General features: G+C 43.8%; 1 protein-coding gene across 1 annotated transcript; it reads left to right on the top strand.

Moving 5' to 3' along the window:
* The first annotated feature begins 6475 nt into the window (after positions 1-6475).
* MRPL35 (mitochondrial ribosomal protein L35) lies at positions 6476-19723 on the top strand. Its single transcript, XM_006168371.2, has 4 exons — positions 6476-6570; positions 13656-13845; positions 15837-15984; positions 19343-19723. The coding sequence occupies exons 1-4, from the start codon at positions 6528-6530 to the stop codon at positions 19529-19531; spliced, it is 570 nt and encodes a 189-aa protein (XP_006168433.1). The 5' UTR covers positions 6476-6527; the 3' UTR covers positions 19532-19723.
* The last annotated feature ends 700 nt before the right edge of the window (positions 19724-20423 follow it).

Below are 20423 nucleotides of genomic sequence, written 5' to 3'. Positions count from 1 at the left end.
CTCCGCGCCGGGCGCACAGGAAGGGCAGCCCACGCCACTGCGCACGCGCAACGCCTTTCCCGAGCCAGAGCCAGAGTCCGAGCTCGAGCCCGGCTGCTCGGAGGGGTGGGCCCCGCCCCGGCTGCGGAAACAGTAGCGGGAGACAATTGGTGGGAGAAAGGCGGGAAGGGCGGATTCTCCTTCCGGGTCGCGCTCGGACTCCTGGTCCATTGCCTGAAGCTGGGGTTACTAGGTAAACGGGACGCAAGGGAGGGCTTCTGAAATTCGGTGTTGGACGGCGCGGAAACACGACAGGTGTGACTTTTCAGAAAATTAAGGCAAGAGGAGGGCTCAACCGTGTCTGTCAGCTGGATATTCCGTAGGATTTGGCCAACTCTGCGTGAACATTGGAGTTCGCGTGTTTGTGTGGTTTGACGGCCCTTCTGGGTCATTCTGATTGCTAGAGACCGGGCGAAAGAAGGCCGGAGGGGCCGTTGTGCAGAGCCCGAAATCCATGAATAAGTGTCAGAGCAGGATAGGAACTCGGATTCTTCCACTCCTTCCGGATTAAATACGCTGCTTTCTCTGTCAAGTTTTTACTTTAGCAAGATCATTTTGGCCACAGTCTAGGGGGTGGATTGGAAAATAAGGAAGTCAGTGAAGGAGTACCGTACAAAGGATTCCACTGAGTTTATCATCAAAATGCACATGTTAAACATTGAATGTAGTGTTAACACTCCGTGGCATTATATTTCATTTTAGTATTAATAATAGTATCTGATTACAATTCGACAAGACACTTTTAACTTGTATGTCTTATATTGTGTTTCCTAAGTACTTTGAAGTTTTGTTACATTATGATATTCTGTCTAGACATGTAGACATTACTGCTACTCCACTTGTACAACGGAGAAATAGATTTGAAAATTAGCTAAACATCAGATACTTATGGGGCCAGAGGTGGCTGGTGGTTAAGGCGCTGGACTCGCACACGGTTGACCACGGTTTGAGTCCCAGACGTGGTGGCTTGCCTCCTTCACTTTCTCTCACTCTCTGATGAGTGCCCGTGCCCTACAGCAAATTAAAAACCAATAATAATTAACAAAATGAAATAATTATTTAAAAAATAACTCTTTGTTCTATGCTTTTTTAGGGTCCTTTAGTAATTTCATTGTACTTTATATCACTTAACAGCCTCCAGAGCAGTCTCCCAGTTTCTCCAGTAATTTTAGCAACTGACTTGCAGTTTCCCGATGTCTCCTCACTGCTGGCATGCCAGGTGATGCCAGTGTGATGACTAACCCACTTGACCTTGAACTTCTTAATTCCTGTGAGCACTTTCTTTCTGCTCCAGCCCAGTATGTCACACCCTCACCTTGGGCTTAAACATCTTTAGCAATCTCACTAGCTTCAAAATCTCAAACCTCAAAATTAATTTCAATATTTCCTAATGCCTCATTTACTATGTCCTTAATCCTCACTTTTTTTTCCCCTTCTAAAATTCTATCAAGGAGGCCAGAGGTGGCGTGGTTGTTAAGGTACTAGCCTCCCAAGTGGCCAATCCAATTCCAATCTCACACCTGACAGCTTGCTTTTTCACTTTCCTTCTTTCTTTTTCGCTGTCTTCTCTCTGGTATAGCAAACTGAATAATAATAAATAAATAAAATTAAATCATTCTTTTAAAAAATGCTATGGGGGGACAGAAGTTGGTGTAGCAGTTATGTCACTGGTCTCCCACATGGCTGACCAAGATTTGCCTCCCGAACCTGATCGCTTGAAACTCACACCAGGCGCCAGTGCACAAGTGCCCAAGATCCCAGGAGGAGAATGGAAGAGAAGGGATTGTGGTGTGGTCATCCTGCTTCGGGGTGATTTCTCACTTTCCCTCTGTCTGTCTGTCTGTCTCTTTCTCTCTTTAACACCCCCCCCATCATGTACTCTAAGGCCAAAACTTCTAAAAAAGAAAACCAAACAAACTAAAATGCTATCACGAGTCCTCTAAAATAATTTAAGTTTAAAATCACATTACTCTTAAAAAAAAAAGTTAAATAATTCTAAACAACAAAAAAATAGAACTTATTACACTAAAAAAAAAAAAGGGAGAGGTGCAGCAGGTATCATGATAGTTAAGGACACTGGACTCCCACATGGCCAACCACGCACGGTTCAAGTCCCAGACCTGACGGTTTGTTTTCTCACTTTCTCCTTGCTCTCACTCTTGTCTGTCCCTCTCTGGTCAAATTAAAAATGAATCAAGTTAGATAAAATAATTCTAAAGAAAGAACTATTGGGACCAGCAGTTGGCATAATTGCTATGTTGCTGGACTCCCACGTTGTCAACCACGGTTCTAGTCCCAGACCTGGTGGCTTGAACTCATGCTGGGCACATATGTGTGCATGCCCAAGATCCCAAGAGGAGAATGGAGGAGAAAGGATTGTGATGTAGCCATCCACCCTGGGGGGTGATTTCTCGCTTTCTGTCTCTGTCTTTCTGGTGAGCGCACTCACCCTAGAGCAAAAACCTCTCCAAAAAAAGAACTATTAAATTGCATCACTCCCCTAATTTAAAAAATGTGCAGTATCTCCCACTGCCAATTCAAAGAGCCTTTATGCACGACTCAGTGTATACTTTTCCACCATACTGGATATTCGTGGACTGAAAGTGGCCACCATTGGTGGAAAATCAAAATGGCAACAACAGTCTTTCAAACTCTTCACTACTTATTCACCCCATATCTCAGAGAGTCAAAAGAATTAACTGTCTCAGGGGCCTAGCAGGTGATGTGATAGTTAAGGGCACTGGACTCCTACATGGCCGACCATGGTTCAAGTCCTGGACCTGGCAGCTTGCTTTCTCTCTCTCTCTCCCTCTCTCACTTTGTCCCTCTCCGGTCAAATTAAACTAGATAAATGGATAAATAAAGTTAAATAAAAAGTAATTCTTTAAAAAAAAAATAACTATCTCAGAGGTTTTTGTTTTTTAAATTTTCTCAAAGGACATATACACTTCCTAGAAAGAGAGAGGGAAAGCATGAAAGCATCTCCTGTGGGACATGGTCATGCCTCTATCCCTTCTCCACATCTACCCCATTTGGAGTTTGGGGCACACAGGTACACATGCACACATTCCCAAGTGTGGTTTTCAAGCTGCTGGGTGTGGGACATCGGCCATGCTTTTGGTTATGTGGGATCCAGCCACTTTAACCACCAGGCCATAGGCTGGCCCCATCTCAAAGATTCTTAAAGAATGATTCAAAATGTGTGTGGAACCAGCAGTTAGTGTAAAGGCTAAGTCCCGCTGGACTCCCATGTGGTCGACTGCGGTTCAAGTCCTAGACCTGTTGGCTTAAACTCACGCCAGGCATGTGTGCATGCGAGCCCATGATCCCAAGAGGAGAATGGAGGAGAAGGGATTGCGTCATGGCCATCCCCTCTGGAGGGTGATTTCTCGCTTTCTGTCTCTGTCTCTCTGTCTTTCTGGTGAGCGCATGTGCCCTATAGCAAAAACCTCTCAAAAAAATTATTTTTTACTATGGTAGACCTTAAAGAGATTTAGAGAAAGATAAAACAATACACTTTTTTTGGAAATAGTTATTTTTCATAAAATCAATTATTTTAACATGTAGTACATTTATGCTCTATTACTTTATTTTTTATTGCCAGAGGACGCATGCAATAGCCAGAGAGAGAGAGAGAGAAAGCACCCCCACAGGAGTGTGGTCACACCAAAACCCTTTTCCTCCATCTCTCCATCCCATCAGGATGGTGGACGGAGGTGTGATTTCTTACTTCCCCTCTGTCTCCCTCCTCTCTAATGAGCACACACACCCTATGGCAAATACCTTAGGAAAAAAAAACAATTAAGGCCAGCCCCATACACAATGGCTAAGCACTATGTACTGGGAGTCTGATACCACATGGCTGAGAGTGGTTCATGTCCTAGCAGCTTGAAAAATATGGCAGCATATATGTCCACAATCCTGATGGGATGGAGAGATGGAGGAGAAGGGATTGCGGTGTGGCCATCCCCTCTGGGGGGTGATTTCTCACTTTCTATCTCTCTGTCTCTCTGGTGAGCTCATGTGCCCTATAGCAGAAACCTCTCCAAAAAAAAATAATAATAATAATAAGGGTAGATCCCACATGACCAACTGTGTAGTTCAAGTCCCAGTCCTGCTGGCTTGCAAATCATTCCAAGTATGTGTGTGTGCCCAATATCCCAAGAGGAGCATGGAGGAGAAATGGATTGTGGTGCGGTCATATCCCATAGAGGATGCTTTCTCACTTTCTCTCTCTCTCTCGCTGTATATCTGACGAGTGCATATGCCCTATAGTGAATTAAAAGTAAATAGATGATATACAGATAGAGAGAGAGATAATAGATGATAGATAGGTAGGTAGGTAGAGAGATAGATAGTTTAGATAGAAAGTAGGCAGAATAATGGTCCACAGAAGATGTCCGTGTTCTCCTAATCTCTGGGACCTGAGAATATCTTACATGACAGGAGAGACTGTGGATGTACCCCTGATGGCTTACTTCCTCACCTTTTCTCTGTCTGTCTCTCTCTGGTTAAAATGGAAGAATAATGATAATAAATAAAAATAAGTAAATCTTTTTTAAAAAAAAGTGTAAAAGGGCTCTGAGACCAAAAAGTATGTGAACCACTACTCTAAATAAATCCCTTGGGACCAGCAGTTAGCGTAATGGCTATGTCACTGGACTCCCACGTAGTCGACCACGGTTCAAGTCCTGGACCCGGAGGCTTAAACTCACGCTGGGCGCGTGTGCGTGCATGCCCAAGATCCCGAGAGGAGAATGGAGGAGAAGGGATTGTGGTGTGGCCATCCCCCCTAGGGGGGTGATTTCCTGCTTTCTGTCTCTCTGTCTCTCTGTCTGTCTGGCGAGCACACGCGCCCTATAGCAAAAACCTCTCCAAAAAAAAAAAAAAATTAAATAAACCATGTTTTTGTCTTGGCTCCCTTTTTTTACCCCAGCCCTTACTATTCGTAAGAATGCCTAGAATGGCCTTGCCTCCTTTAAAATCCTCCCCGGTGTTTAAGATCTGTCTTACAGTCTGCATCCTCGTCTCTGATCACTCCAACCAGAAACCTTTCTTAAGTTTGAACTAGCCCAATGAGTCATTTATCTGCCTTTTTTTACATTCTGTCCTGTCCCCTTAGATGTGAAATCCTAGAGACCAGCTGTTTGACGCTTACCCATTTCAATCAGTAAGCATGTTATATATGCATGGAATATATCTGGTTGTTTCTTACAGAGGAGACTTTTGCAAATAAGATAGAAAAGAGATTTTTTGGGGGGCTGGCAGGTGGCGTGGTGGTTAAGGGCTCTGGACTCCCACATGGCCGACCACAGTTTGAGTCCCAGACCTGGCAGCTTGTTTTCTCATTTTCTCTCTCTCTCTTTCTCTCTCTCTCTCCTATCACTCATTCTGTCCCTCTCTGGTCAAATTGAAATAGATGAATAAATAAAGTTAAATAACTTTATCTCTTCTTTTTTTTTTTTAAGTAAAATAATGGGCTGGCAGGTGACATGGTAGTTAAGGACGCTGGACTCCCACATGTCCGACCGTGGTTTGAGTACTGGACCTGGCAGCTTACTTTCTCACTTTCCCTCTCTCTCGCTTTCTCGCTCTGTCCTCTCTGGTCAAATTTAAATAAATAAATGAATAAATAAAGTTAAATAAAACAATTATTTAATAAAATGAGAAAAGAAATTTTTGTTGTGTTTTTTTGTTTGTTTTTTTTGTCCTGTTGGAATATCAGCAAAAATATGTGTACATCATCACTAGTTCTTAGGAATGAAATAAGGAATGTAGAATCGTTCTGGGATAGATGAGATGCTGTTCTTCCAAATGACAGTGTTATTGATATTTTAAAACAATATGTATGTGTGTGCATTTGCATGTAATATCCTTAGGATATTTACATTCAGTTATAGTGGGTATTCAGTTTTTTTATTTATCATTATTGTTATTATATTTTATTTTTTAAATTTGACTAGAGTGAGACAGAGAGAGAGAAAGTGAGAAAGCAACCGCTAGGTCCAGGACTTGAACTGTGAGTACCCATGTGGAAGTCCAGCGCCTTTAACCACCATGCCACATGCCGGCCCGACTATGCAATTTTTAAATTAATATTGTTATTTTTTTTCTATTCACTCGTCCTAATGTCTTCCAGTTTTGGAAGGATAACAATTACTATGCTCTCTAAATGTAATAAAAAGAGTAAAAAGAAATGGTGTCAAATATGTTGTGTACCTTAAATAAATATTAAAATTACATGTCCAATAAAGATTTTTGAGAGTTTATCATATGCCAGACACCGCTCTGCAGGTATCTGTTTACTGCAACGACAGACTGGCATACAGCAGATAGCCCTTACAGGTGGAGTTGGCCACGCCCATGTCCGTTTTTTTGTGGCTCCTCCCCTTCCCCGGAGCTTCAACCCCGCCCCGTGGCTTTTCCTTTAGTCCCTTCTGCTCGCGAGTTTTTCGGCCCAATGCGGCCGCCGTAGCGAGGGTGGCAAGATGGCGGCCTCCGTGTTTGCTGGCGCTGTGCGAGCAGCTTCAGGTCAGTAGGGAGCAGCAAGCTCAAGTTATGCCTTCACAGAAGGGAGAGCTGACGCGGGATGGAGTGGGCGTCTAGACTGGAAGACGGCAGGAGGAAAAAAGGGTCACTTATTCGAGACCAGAGGATTGCTCCGAATTATCTCGAGAGCGGTGTGGCCGGCACTGGATCCCGACTTATGCCCGCGCCGGCCGAGGGGTCCGGCATTTTTCGCCTCCTGACGGTCTCCTCCTTTCCTAGAAAACGGACCGGACAGACTGGGGCAGCTGGGGACGCGGGAGACCTAAAATAATCTCATGGGACTCTGTCATTTAGAGGCTGGCACCTGCCACTCACAGCCCTTGACCTTGAGAGCTATTTATTTCTCCGAACTTGAGATTATGTAGCTATAAAATGGAAGTAATACCGTCTATTGGGGGTGAAATATGTCCACACGCGTGAACAGTCTTGCAGATGACCGGGTTCAGAGTTGCTTGAGGATCTGAGATTGACACAATATGAATTGGGGACTGGCTAATTTACAACTACAGCCTCTGGCACAGGGCGAGCCAGAGATTTCTGGACTGAAGAGTAGCAGGAGTGAAAGCAACTAAATTAAGTGGCCTTCAGGCTCTTACTTGTTGCAGAAGTTAAAAGTGGTTCAAATATGATACATTGGTCAATACATTACTTTCATATAAAATGTATTAGGGGAACCAGCCGATGGCGTAATGGTTACGTTGTTGGACTCTCACATGACTGCTTTGAGACCCAGACCTAGAGGCTTGAAACACGCTGGGCGCTTGTGGGTATGTGCCCAAGATCCTGAGAGAGCAGAAGAGAAGGGATTGCAGCCTCCCGGTAATTTCTCGCATTCTCTCTCTCCAGTGAGTGCATGTGCCCTATAGTGTAAATTCTGTGGGAGAAAATTAGAAATAATAAGATCAGGAAAAAGTAATGGTTTACATTTTTCTGTGAGAAGACCCTTTTATGTGGGGGTTTCATATGTATATGCAAAATTTCATATGTATATACATGCATCTTTTAATTTTCTAAAGCGAACATCTGTGTAACTAACACCCAGGTCAAGACAGGGCACCAACAGAAATCCCTTGTCAGGAATCTATTCATCTCCCCAATGAAAATTTTTACTTCCCCCAAATACAATCAGTGTCCTAATTTTTATGATTATTAGCTGATTTATTTTTCCTGTAATAATTCTAGTGTCTGTATTGTATCTTTCAATAACATGTTTAGCTTTGCTTGTTTTTGAACTTAACAAGAATGGGAGCATATAGTATGTACTTTTTAGCATACTACTGCTTTTATTTTACATTTTGCCTGTAGCTATAATGTTTTTTCTTTCAAAGTTTTCCAAAGGGCATGGAGATATGCTTGATGGAGGGAGAGAGTGGAAGCACCTCCCTGGGGTTGACCACACCACAGTCCCTTCTCCACCCTCCTCTTGGGATTTTGGGCATGCATGTACACTCAGTGTAAGGTTTTTTAAGCTGCTGAGACTCAAACCACAGTCAACTATGTGGGAGTCCAACAGCATAACCATTGTCCAACTGTGGATCCTAGCGTCTAGCATGTTTTAATTTTTTAAAATTATTTATTTAATTCTATTTGTTATCATTGTATTTTACATTTAACCAGAGAGAAACAGAGAGAGAAAGGGAACATGAGAAAGCAAGCTTCCAGGTCCAGGACTTGAACTGCAGTCAGCCATATGGGAATCGAGCACCCTTAACTACCATACCACCTGCCAGCCCCGCCCAGCATGTGTTTCAAGCCACCAGGTTTAGGACTTAAACCATGCAGTCAGCCTCCTGGGATCCAGCTACCTTAAGCACCACACTGTCAGCTGGCCCACCATAATGTTTTTCATTGTGTGTTATATTCTTTTATCTGATTATTCCATATTTCTCTGTTTTGGTGGGCATTTGGGGGCAATGATGTACAAAATCAGTTGACTTCATGTAGGGCGCGTACACTCACCAGAAAGAGAGACAGAGACAGAGAGACAGAAAGCGAGAAAACACCCCCCAGGGGGATGACCACGCCGCAGTCCCTTCTCCATTCTCCTCTCAGGATCTGGGGCACACACACACACATGTGCCCGGCATGAGTTTTAAGCCACCAGGTCTAGGACGCAAACCAGGGTCGACTACATGGGAGTCTGCCGGCATAGCCATTATGTTAACTGCTGGTTCCCCCATGTATTCTATAATGTATTTTCAGCTAGAATAATGTAAAGGACAGAATAACGTTAAGGCAGCTAGATCCCACACAGCCAACTGCACAGACCCAGACCTGGTAGCTTGAAAAAGATGCTGTGCATGTGTGCATGCATGCCCAAAATCTCAAGAGGAGAATGGAGGAGAAGGGACTGTGGCATGGCCTTCCCTTCCTAGGGTTGCTTTCTCACTAAATGGTATTTTTGTTTTGTTTTGTTTTGTTTTTTTTAGAGAGAGAGATTTTTGCTCACCAGAGAGAGAGTGAGAGATCGCTCCCCGGGGGGAGACAGCCATGCTGCAATCCCTTTTCCATTCTCCTCTTGGGATTTTTTTGGGTACACAAGCACACACACCCAGCATGAGTTTAAGCCCCTGGGTCCAGGGTTCAAATTGTGGTCGACTACATGGGAGTCTAGTGACACAACCATTACGCTGGTCTCGATGTTTTGTTTTTTCTTAATTTCCAGAGAGTATGTGTGTTCATGGAGAGAGACAGAGAAGGGGGATTAGTGAGAACGTATGCCCCACCATGGGGGGATGGCTTCGCCACAGTCCTTGCTCCACTTCACCTTCCTTTTGGGATTTTGGGCATGCATGCACATGTGCCTGGCATGTTTCTTTGCTACCAGGTCCAGGACTCAAATTGTGCGGTTGGCCACGTGAGATCCAGCCACCAAAACACCACCAGCTGGTAGGATAGTTTCTTTCTTTCTTTTCTTTTTTTGAGAGGTTTTAGCTATACTGTGTATGTACTCACCAGAAAGAGAGAAAGAAGGCGCGAAATCACCCCCCGGAGGGGGGAATGACCACACCGCAGTCCCTTTTCCTCCATTCTCCTCTCGGGAGCTTGGGCACGCATGCACACGGCGTGAGTTTTAAGCCCCCGGGTTTAGGACACGAACCGCGGTTGACTACGTGGGAGCCCAGCAACATAGCCATTACGCTACCTGCTGGTTCCCTCTTTCTTTTCTTTTTTTGAGAGGTTTTAGCTATACTGTGTATGTACTCACCAGAAAGAGAGACAGAAAGCGCGAAATCACCCCCCGGAGGGGGGAATGACCACACCGCAGTCCCTTTTCCTCCATTCTCCTCTCAGGATCCTGGGCACACACAAGTCCAGTGTTAGTTTAAGCTACCGGGTCCGGGACGCGAACCATGGTCAACTACATGTGAGTCCAGTGCATAGCCATTATGCCATCTGATGGTCCTGCAATAGCTTATTTCTAAATGTATTTTGGATGTCCTGGAAGTTTTTATCCTTTTTAACAATTTAAACTATTTCATACTTAAGATGTTACAAATTTGTGAAAGGATACATAATTAAAAAAAATTCTTTTAGAGGGTATGAGATCAAAAGAGCTTAAAAACTGCTAGGAGCTGGATGGTGGTCCAGGATAAACGCTTTGGTCTGCAAGGCTGACCCACATGGGAAGGTCCTTGCGTTCAGAGACCTCCCTGAGTACACCTAGCACACATGTGCCCATGATCCGGGCTGGCTGAAGCTCGGGGCAGGGTGAATCGTAACATCAAGACCTTCTCGGGGTACTGTATTTCTCTGTTTCTTACTCATGGAAGAAATCAACTATTGGGTCGTCTGGAAAGTCATGATGCATTTCTGCATAGACAAACACATCATGAGTTTCTGACAACCCAATGCTATCTGCTCATGTTTCTGTGTTTCCTTAAAATAAAAGGAAACTTTTTCCAGGTGCCTTCCAAAATCGGGGTACACTGTGTCTGGGACAATCCATTGGTTCCCCAGGCTAGTGTTTGTACTTAAACAAAACAAAACAGTTACTTTTAGGGAATAACTGACACCTAGTTGACTTTATTTTTAGCCATGATCTTCCCACTTATTAATCAAGTCCATTTTTTTTTTCTATAGATTTTTTTTGGGGGGAGGTTTTTGCTATAGGGTGCAGGCAATCGCCAGAAAGAGAGACAGAAGGTGAGAAATCACCTCCCTGGGGGATGACCACACCGTAATCCCTTCTCCATTTTCCTGGGATCTTAGACACGCACACCCATGCGCCCAGTGTGAGTCTGGGACTTGAACCACGGTCACCTACATGGGAATCCAGCGATGTAGCCATTATGCCATCTGCTGGTCCCAAATGTATTTATAGTTTACTCATTTATATGTTCTAGACCATCTGCTTACTTGATTGAGGGGTAGTTTCCAAGAATTTCTGAAAGGTATTTTGTTTTTAACTGAAACATACTTAGAGCTAATGACCTCTTGGGTCAAGTTAAAAACATACATATATATAATAAAAAACTAAATAATTTTTATTTTAGAAAAAGAAAGAGCTGATGACCTATGAAAATTGGGACATTTTCATGTCTGTAGCCAACCTCTTCAATTCATTTAATCTTAAAAGATTACTCCCTAGCTAGTAATCACATCTGTAAATTTTTTCAGGTTTTTTGAGATATAAATTGTTTATATGTGGAAGCTTGAAATCACACATTGAGTAGAGAAGTTGATTTCCAGAGCCTGTTGTAAGGGGCACTGTCACTGAATCTTGGATGACATTTAACTCACTAGTGCTTATACTACCCTTTTCACCTTGAAAAATCTTATTTTTTTTTCCATGATAGAGCACATGGATGTGTATATGAGAGAGAGAGATGAGTACCCTCTTCAGGTTCTGGTCACACCACTATCCCTTCCCTCCAGTTGTCCTACCCATTGGGTCTTGGTCACTTGCACGTGTGCCTGGCATGTTTCAGGCTAGATGGGCCAAGGACTGGAACTGCAATCACCACGTGGGATCCAGCTTCTCAAGTACCATGCTAACAGTGTACCACAAAGCTACCCTGAAAATTATCTTTTTTTTTTTGGAGAGGTTTTCGCTATAGGGCGCGTGCGCTTGCCAGACAGACAGAGAGAGACATAGAGACAGAAAGCGAGAAATCACCCCCCAGGGGGATGGCCATGCGGCAGTCTCTTCTCCTTTCTCTTCTCGTGATCTTGGGCATGCACGCACACGCGTCCGGCATGATTTTAAGCTACCGAGTCCAGGACTTGAACCGCGGTCAACTACATAGGAGTCCAGCAACATAGCCATTATGCCAACTACTTGTCCCAGGGTTATTTGTTTGTTTGTTTGTTTTCTAAAAGTAATTATTCTATTTAACTTTATTTTTTATTTTAATTTGACCAGAGAAGTGGGGAGGGAGAGAGAGAGAGAGAGAGAGAGAAAGCGAGAAAGCAAGCCATCAGGTCTGGAACTTGAACCATGGTTGGCCATGTGGGAGTCCAGTGCCCTTAACCACCACGCCACCTGCTGCCCCCCCCCCTTTTTTTTTTAAGAATTATTTGATTTAACTTTATTTACCCATTTATTTATTTATTTTAATTTGACCAGAGAGAGATGAAATGAGAGAGGGAGAAAGGGAGAAAGTAAGTGGCCAAGTCCAGGACTCAAACCAGGGTCAGCCATGTGGGACTCCAGCATCTTTACCATGCTACCTGCTGGGCCCAACAAACCTAAAGGTTTTAAGTCTTCATCCTACTACCTCTGCTGAGCATTCCTCAGCTCTCCTTTGTTGTCTGCTGTTAGCATTCATGAAATATTTTCTTTGTCAAGCATTCTTCTAAGTACTTCACATGTTTTACCTCATTTAAAAAATTTATTTATTTACTTAAATTTGTCCAGAGAGGGTCAGAAAGTGAGAAAGCAAGCCACCAGGTGCGGGACTTGAACAGTGGTCGGCATGTGGGAGTCTAGCACCCCCAACCACCAAGCCACCTGCTGGCCCCTTACCTCATTTGATTCTCATTATCTTTCCATAGTTACCCAGCTAGAGTTGAGGAGACTTAGGCACAGAGAGGAAGGTGGTTAAACAGCTGGTAGGTAAGAGAGCGAGTGTGAGATCCCAACAGCTGGATTCAGATCTTCGCACTTCCGTGCCGTGCTGCCCTCATCCACGAGGTGAAGTCAGTGCAGCGGACACCGGGGCCATGGTCTAGTCCTGGCTGAGCGTCACTCAGATGGAACACCGCTTTAAGCCACCCACGTTGAAGTGTAATTTATACACCATACCATTACCCGCTCTGTGTGAAAATGTGATGAATTTTAGTAAATTTACCCAGTTTTGTAACCATTGTCATACTCTGGTTTTTGGACATTTCCATCATCCTGTACAACTTTCCTGAGTCCTGTATCAGAGTTTATGAGTGGATCAGAGTCCCCTGCGTGCTTCTAATCTACAGCCATGAACTGTCTGCCTGGCCGTGGTGGGCGGGATCGCAGAGGGCACTGCATCCAGCCCACACGTCTGAGCCCTCTGACGGCCGCCTTCTGACGGCCCGGCCTCATTTCCCACAGCTGCTCTGCAGGCAGCCCTGATGCGGTCAGACAGGCAGTGCCCAGCCTCTGTCAGGACTGGTCCCCGACCCAGATATGTGTTTGTTTCAGCTGCCATGCCTTTGCTTATGCCTGAAATGTGTCCCTCCTCCCAAAAGTCTTGCTCATTTTCTGGGAGAGAACTCAAGTGTCTCTTCTGCTCTCTTCCTGAGTCCTCTTACTATTCGTTTGTCTTTCCAGGAAGGCTCAAGCTTTTGTGTCTGACCTGCCATTGCACTGTGTGGGGGACTCCTGTCCCACCTGAGTATGAGATCTGGGGAATGGCAATTTCCTTTATGTTAGAGGGTATATGGGCTTGCCAGAGAGACAGTGGGAGAGGAGAAAGCACCTTCATAGGGAATGGTCCTGACGCACTCCTTTATATAACTGATGTGATACATATCGTGGTTCTCGTACAGGACGTAGAGCCTAACACTTGGTCACCTTGATACGTAATTTTAAGTATCTGAATGCATATTCTGGAGTTTTCAAAATACATATGCTTCTGTCTTTACAGGAATCTTACGGCCCCTGAGTATTTTGGCTTCTTCAGCCTATCGAAATTGTGCCCAGAATGCCTGTCTGTCTTCTGCACTGTCCACCAGACATCTCAGTCACATTCAGACACCAGTTGTCTCCTCTGCTCCGAGATTTCTCACGGCTCTTCAAGACCTGACACGTGGCCATACGGCAATGATCCTTAACAGGTAGAGTGTGTTTCATAAACAGGGTGCTTAGACAGAGTTTCTAATATATTCATATCTGTGAAGACTTAAGTAGATGATAGTTTTTGCCTACCAGCAGTTTACTGTATTAGGAGTTTTCAGGAAGTTCTAGGGAAAATGCATATTATGTAAAAACTATGCCTGAATTTCATTTTTTACAACAAAATTAATTTGTATTTTAATTCTATTAAAATTTATTTTTAAATTTATGGTAGAGCACACATGCATACACAAGTCTCCATGGGGCTTTGTCACACTGTGATCCCCTTCCTCCAGTCCTTCAGTCTAAGAAACCTGGGAAATGTTTTCAAACCAGCAGGGCCAGGGATTCAAACCAGGGTCAGCATGTGGCTTCCAGCTCTGCAGTCCAGTATGCTACTGGCTGCACCACAGAGTCTGTGCCTAATTCCATGTTTTCTGTAAGCATTTTGAAGTCCCCTCATATAGGTTAAATGAACTGATCGAATGGGAGAACATGATTAAACACCATATTCCTAGATGCCAGCAGCAGTAACTGCTAAAGAAAGCACACTTCGGATGTGTGCATGGCTCCTTAGATGGAGTCTGTCCGCCACAGTGGAGGTGAACAGGATGTGCAGCTTATAAGGCTGGGCTGTGTGTGTTGTTCATTCAGTCAGAAAATGTTCAGCTAAACACCCTTGGGTGCCCAGGAATATGCTTGGCAGAAAGGACTCAAAAAAAAAAACAAGGTTAAGTCCACAAGGAGGTTACATTCTGGTAGCAGATAACTAAAACATGCAGGACTAGTTCTTCCATGGAGATCAAAGGGGATGGATTTTAGAAGCTTCCAGGTTGGTGATAATAGTGTCATGAATCATTTGAAGTAATATTGCATATAAAAGCTCCAGGCCAGGGACCAGCAGTTAGCGTGATGGCTATGTCGCTGGACTCCCATGTAGTAGACCACGATTCACGTCCTGGACTTGGTGGCTTAAAAATTCACGTCGGGCGCGTGTGCGTGCGTACCCAAGATCCCGAGAGGAGAATGGAGGAGAAGGGATTGCGGCATGACCATCCCCCCTGGGGGGTGATTTCTCGCTTTCTGTCTCTATGTCTCTCTCTGGCTGGCTGGCGAGCGCACGCGCCCTATAGCGAAAATCTCTCCAAAAAAAACTCACGCCAGGTGCATGTGCGTGCATGCCCAAGATCCCGAAAGGAGAATGGAGGAGAAGGGATTGTGGTGTGACCATCCCCCCAGGGGGTGATTTCTCGCTTTCTGTCTCTCTCTGTCTGGTGAGTGCACACGCCCTATTGCAAAAAAAATTAAAAAATAAAAAAAGAAGGTCCAGGCCAGCAGGTGACGTGGTAGTTAAGGTGCTGGATCCCACATGGCCTACCCTGCAGTTCAAGTCCTGGACCCAGGAGGCCTGAAAAACATGCTGAACATATGTTATGTATGTGCTCGAAACCCTAAGAGCAGAATGGAAAAGGGATTGTGGTTTGGCCATCCCATGGGGCGGTGATCTCTCTCTCTCTGTTTTTTCCTCCCACCCCTACCCCTGGTGAACTCATATGTCCCATGACAAACTTTAAAAAAAAATAAATTTTCTGGTACCAGCAGTTAACGTAATGGCTATGTCGCTGGACTCCCATGTAGTCGACCACGGTTCGAGTCCTGGACCTGGTGGCTTAAACTCAACACTGGGCACGTGTGTGTGCTCACCTAAGATCCCGAGAGGAGAATGGAGAAGGGATTGTGGCATGGCCATCCCCCCTGGGAGGTGATTTCTCGCTTTCTGTCTCTCTGTCTCTCTCTGTCTTTCTGACAAACGCACCGTATAGCAAAGCCTTTCCAAAAAATAAATAAATAAAATAATTAATTAATTAATTAAAAATAAATAAAAAGGTTCCATTCCAGTGGAGTACCAGCTTCCTTCATTTCTAGGTATAAAAGTGGACTTTGTCCTTTAATCAGTCCAGTTGCTGAGTTAAATTTTTAAACTGTCTTTTAGAGTGGCACCCTTGCTTCCGGATGTCCTGAAGCTGCCCCCAGTCAGAACTGTAACTTACGTCAGTACACGAAAAGGCAAGAGGAAGACTGTGAAGGCTGTCATCTACAGGTTTCTTCGGCTTCATTCTGGCCTTTGGCTAAGGAGAAAGGTGAGTCTTCACACTGTTACTGGCCGAAAACGGAACACGAGCAGATTGAAATGAAGCAGAAATCAGTCTGCCTGTCCATTGCCATATCTCCCCCCACCTTACCAGTAGCCATTACAGGGTTGTGCATACCAGCCTGGCAGGCGTCTTTGGGTGTGAGTGCATCCCTGTGAAGAAAGCGTGTAAGCATTCATGAGGTATTAACATGGTGGCAGAAGTCTTCACTGGAGGACAGCATGACCTTAGGTCTTCTACCATGTCCAGCTTACCTAGTGATTACCAGAAGCCCTTTGGAACCCTGTAAGTTTGACAGCCTATTTGGAGGCTGTGTTACAGCAGCGCAGACTTAGCCACCTGGCTCCAGTTTGCAGACTGAAGAGCATTTCCGCCTGCCTGGGATAGGTCGTCCAGGTGACTTAATTTCCAAGTCTTTCCTTCTGTTGCTGCGTGTGATTGGCAGCCATCTCGAATGATGACTGGTCAGGGAGCACAGCCCTCAGGCTAACCCTGGACGCTTACTCTTGCTCTGCCCTCTCCCACAGTGTACCTTGAGCAGAAATATGGGCTTTTCCATGCATGGCCTTATTCAAGGAAGCAAAGTAGCTGATGACTAGAAAGCAAATTATGACCACAGTTTTGCAGAACTTTTGTGTTTCAATAACTGTTCAAATCCTAATTCCCTTTTACTTCTTGGAAGCTAACAATGCTTTAAAAATCAAAATTTGGTTCTCCACTGGACGTGGTGTAATACACTTCTATAGTCCCAGCCACTTAGGAGGCTGAGGAAGGAGGATCAAGACAGTGAGACCCTTTCTATGAAAAAAAAAAAAAGTTTCCTGTAAAAATGAAGTTGTTGGTAGGCCTTCTCACTGCCTGAAAGACATAGGAATTAGCCCCTATCTTATAAACAGTCCTAATTTTGCTGATAAAGTATGGCATTTATTGAAATTTTCAACTCTTTATCACACCACACTGTGCTAATTTCCAATACCAGCCCAAAGCTCTGGTGCTGAGCTACTTAAGTTATCATAGTTCTCAGTTTTGTGAATTTTGGACCACTGAAAACATTTCCTCACCTTAGTTATTCCAGTTAGTTCGAGGTCCTTGTGTGGCCCTTGATAAACTAAAATAGGCAATTTTCTTTGATTTGTCTTGCTGCAACTTTTATCGGCTCTGGAAACCCTATGTTACTAAAAAGGACCTAGTCAAACTCTCCAGTATAATTACCCAGCCCCAGCTCAGAGCCCCAAAAAGTATACCACGTGCAGAATGGCCTGCTTGATAAGATCTTATTTTAAGAGGAAAACAAAAAAATCTGGCAGGTTAATTTATACTGATGTGTATATATATATTAAAAAAATGTTAACCACTACATTGCACTATCTTTCCTTTTTTTGTTTTTTTTTTTTTGGGGGGGAGAGGTTAATTTCCAAGTCTTTCCTTCTGTTGCTGCGTGTGATTGGCAGCCATCTCGAATGATGACTGGTCAGGGAGCACAGCCCTCAGGCTAACCCTGGACGCTTACTCTTGCTCTGCCCTCTCCCACAGTGTACCTTGAGCAGAAATATGGGCTTTTCCATGCATGGCCTTATTCAAGGAAGCAAAGTAGCTGATGACTAGAAAGCAAATTATGACCACAGTTTTGCAGAACTTTTGTGTTTCAATAACTGTTCAAATCCTAATTCCCTTTTACTTCTTGGAAGCTAACAATGCTTTAAAAATCAAAATTTGGTTCTCCACTGGACGTGGTGTAATACACTTCTATAGTCCCAGCCACTTAGGAGGCTGAGGAAGGAGGATCAAGACAGTGAGACCCTTTCTATGAAAAAAAAAAAAAGTTTCCTGTAAAAATGAAGTTGTTGGTAGGCCTTCTCACTGCCTGAAAGACATAGGAATTAGCCCCTATCTTATAAACAGTCCTAATTTTGCTGATAAAGTATGGCATTTATTGAAATTTTCAACTCTTTATCACACCACACTGTGCTAATTTCCAATACCAGCCCAAAGCTCTGGTGCTGAGCTACTTAAGTTATCATAGTTCTCAGTTTTGTGAATTTTGGACCACTGAAAACATTTCCTCACCTTAGTTATTCCAGTTAGTTCGAGGTCCTTGTGTGGCCCTTGATAAACTAAAATAGGCAATTTTCTTTGATTTGTCTTGCTGCAACTTTTATCGGCTCTGGAAACCCTATGTTACTAAAAAGGACCTAGTCAAACTCTCCAGTATAATTACCCAGCCCCAGCTCAGAGCCCCAAAAAGTATACCACGTGCAGAATGGCCTGCTTGATAAGATCTTATTTTAAGAGGAAAACAAAAAAATCTGGCAGGTTAATTTATACTGATGTGTATATATATATTAAAAAAATGTTAACCACTACATTGCACTATCTTTCCTTTTTTTGTTTTTTTTTTTTTGGGGGGGAGAGGTTTTTGCTATAGGGTGTGTGTGCTCTCCAGAAAGACAGAGACAGACAGAGAGACAGAAAGCGAGAGGGGGGATGGCCACCCCACAATCCCTTCTCCTCCATTCTTCTCTCAGGATCTTGGGCATGTACGCACACAGGCCTAGTGTGAGTTTAAGCCACCAGGTCTGGGACTTGAACCGCAGTCGACTACATGGGAGTCCAGCGACGTAGCCATTACGCCATTACATTAGCAATCCTTATTTGCCCTTAGCTCTAGAGAAATTTGCCAATTTCTCTAATCATTGGCTGTTCTTTAAAAACAAATTTAAATGAGTATGATAGTAAATTGTTAAAGATTACTGAAGTGCTAACATAATGCATATAAAATGAGCTGTTATAATTCTGTATCATTATCTTTTTTTCCCCCCGCCATACTGATTTATTACTTAGCTATTTTCCACTAATTTATATCTTCTGTTTACAGAATATAAAGTCATTTATTGATATTAATTTTTCAAACTCCACATGCTTCCTCTATCTATCTGCCATTGAGAATCATCTTTCTAAAAGAAGGGCCGTAGGGCCCATAGGTGGCATAGTGGTTAAGGTGTTGGACACCCACATGGCCGACTGTAGTTTGAGCCCCAGACTGAATGGCTTGAATATCATGTTGGGTACGTGTGTGTGCATGTCCAAAATCCCAAGACACAAATGGAGGAGACAGGACTGTGGTATGGCCATCCCCCCTAGGGAATGATTTCTCACTTTCCCTCTCTCTGGTGAGCACACGCACCCTATGGCAAAAACCTAAAAAAGTTAAAAAAAAAAAAAAAGAAACTCCAGGCCCCATGGAAGTCACGTTTTTGTTCCCATTGGGCCTATAAGCCATACGTTTGAAGATTTCTGTTGTTTCCTACATAATAGGCTGAAATATCTGTGTAATGTTTTCTAACAGGCTGGTTATAAGAAAAAATTATGGAAAAAGGACAACGCAAGAAAAAAACGCTTGAGGGAATTTGTGTTCTGCAATAAAACCCAGAGCAAGCTCTTAGATAAAATGACAACATCTTTCTGGAAGAGGCGAAACTGGTACGCTGATGACCCTTACCAGAAGTACCACGATCGAACGAACCTGAAAGTATAGGCCTGCAGTTTCACAGTTTCACAGTGATTATGTGTCTTTGTGTACATGTCTTTGCAAAAATGAGTGAGTATGAAACTTTATGTAAATTGTACCTTCCATCGGATATGTAAACATACAGTACCAACATTAAGTTTATGGAAGTTTTAAAACGTACTGGATTAAACATTCCCAAATTTGGCCAGAGAAATCGAAGCTTAAAAATGTGTAATATTTTAAACAAATGGTAGTAGCTTAACTAGTTGTTCCAGTTAGACTTGTTTAGTTGTAAGGAATTTGGACTTGAGGACAAACATAAGAAGACTCTAAAGCTAACCTGATAGCTCAAGCAGTGTGACCTTGTTTGAAGGTTACTGCTTGGGAACTCAGTTGACCTCCCAGTCCCGGCTACCACCCAGAAGTCACCCCTCCATCTCAGAAAGGGCGGGAATTGGATGGCAGCGCTCTGTGGGAGATGGCAGCTCTTTAGGCTCTGTCATATATGTGACTCAGTTCTTTTCACAGTGGCACCATTGTCATCACCATCTCTAGTGCCCAGCTTTGCTTCCTTATAGCTTCTGTTCCCTCACAATTGCACCTTTGAGATCCTTTATTCCTTTCTTTTTCTTTTTTTAGAGATTCTTGCTATAGGGCACATGTGCTCACCAGAGAGACAGAAAGAAAGCAAGAAATCATCTCCTGGAGGAATGGCCACACTGCAGTCCCTTCCCCATTCTCCTCATGGGATCTTGGCCATGCATGCACACAAATCCAGCATAAATTTTGAGCCACCGGGTCTGGGACTCGAACCGTAGTCAACTATGTGGGAGTCCAGTGACATAGCCATTATGCCATCTGCTGGTCCCGAGACTCTGTTCTTTTCTACATCACAGCCTTCACCTCCTGTCTAGTCTCT

Source organism: Tupaia chinensis, unplaced genomic scaffold (genome assembly GCF_000334495.1).
Source record: "Tupaia chinensis unplaced genomic scaffold, TupChi_1.0 Scaffold145741_1, whole genome shotgun sequence".
NCBI classification, from domain to species: Eukaryota; Metazoa; Chordata; class Mammalia; order Scandentia; family Tupaiidae; genus Tupaia; species Tupaia belangeri.
The sequence above is the reverse complement of the archived record's forward strand: the minus strand, read 5'-3'. Positions and strand labels throughout refer to the sequence as shown.

What these genes read in the sequence shown, in the direction of transcription:
- MRPL35 (XM_006168371.2), top strand. Translation starts at nt 6,528, where the DNA reads ATGGCGGCCTCCGTGTTTGCTGGCGCTGTGCGAGCAGCTTCAG. An exon ending in ACGGCAATGATCCTTAACAG is followed by an intron (nt 13,846 to 15,836) that starts GTAGAGTGTGTT and finishes ACTGTCTTTTAG; the next exon opens with AGTGGCACCCTTGCTTCCGG. An exon ending in GCCTTTGGCTAAGGAGAAAG is followed by an intron (nt 15,985 to 19,342) that starts GTGAGTCTTCAC and finishes GTTTTCTAACAG; the next exon opens with GCTGGTTATAAGAAAAAATT.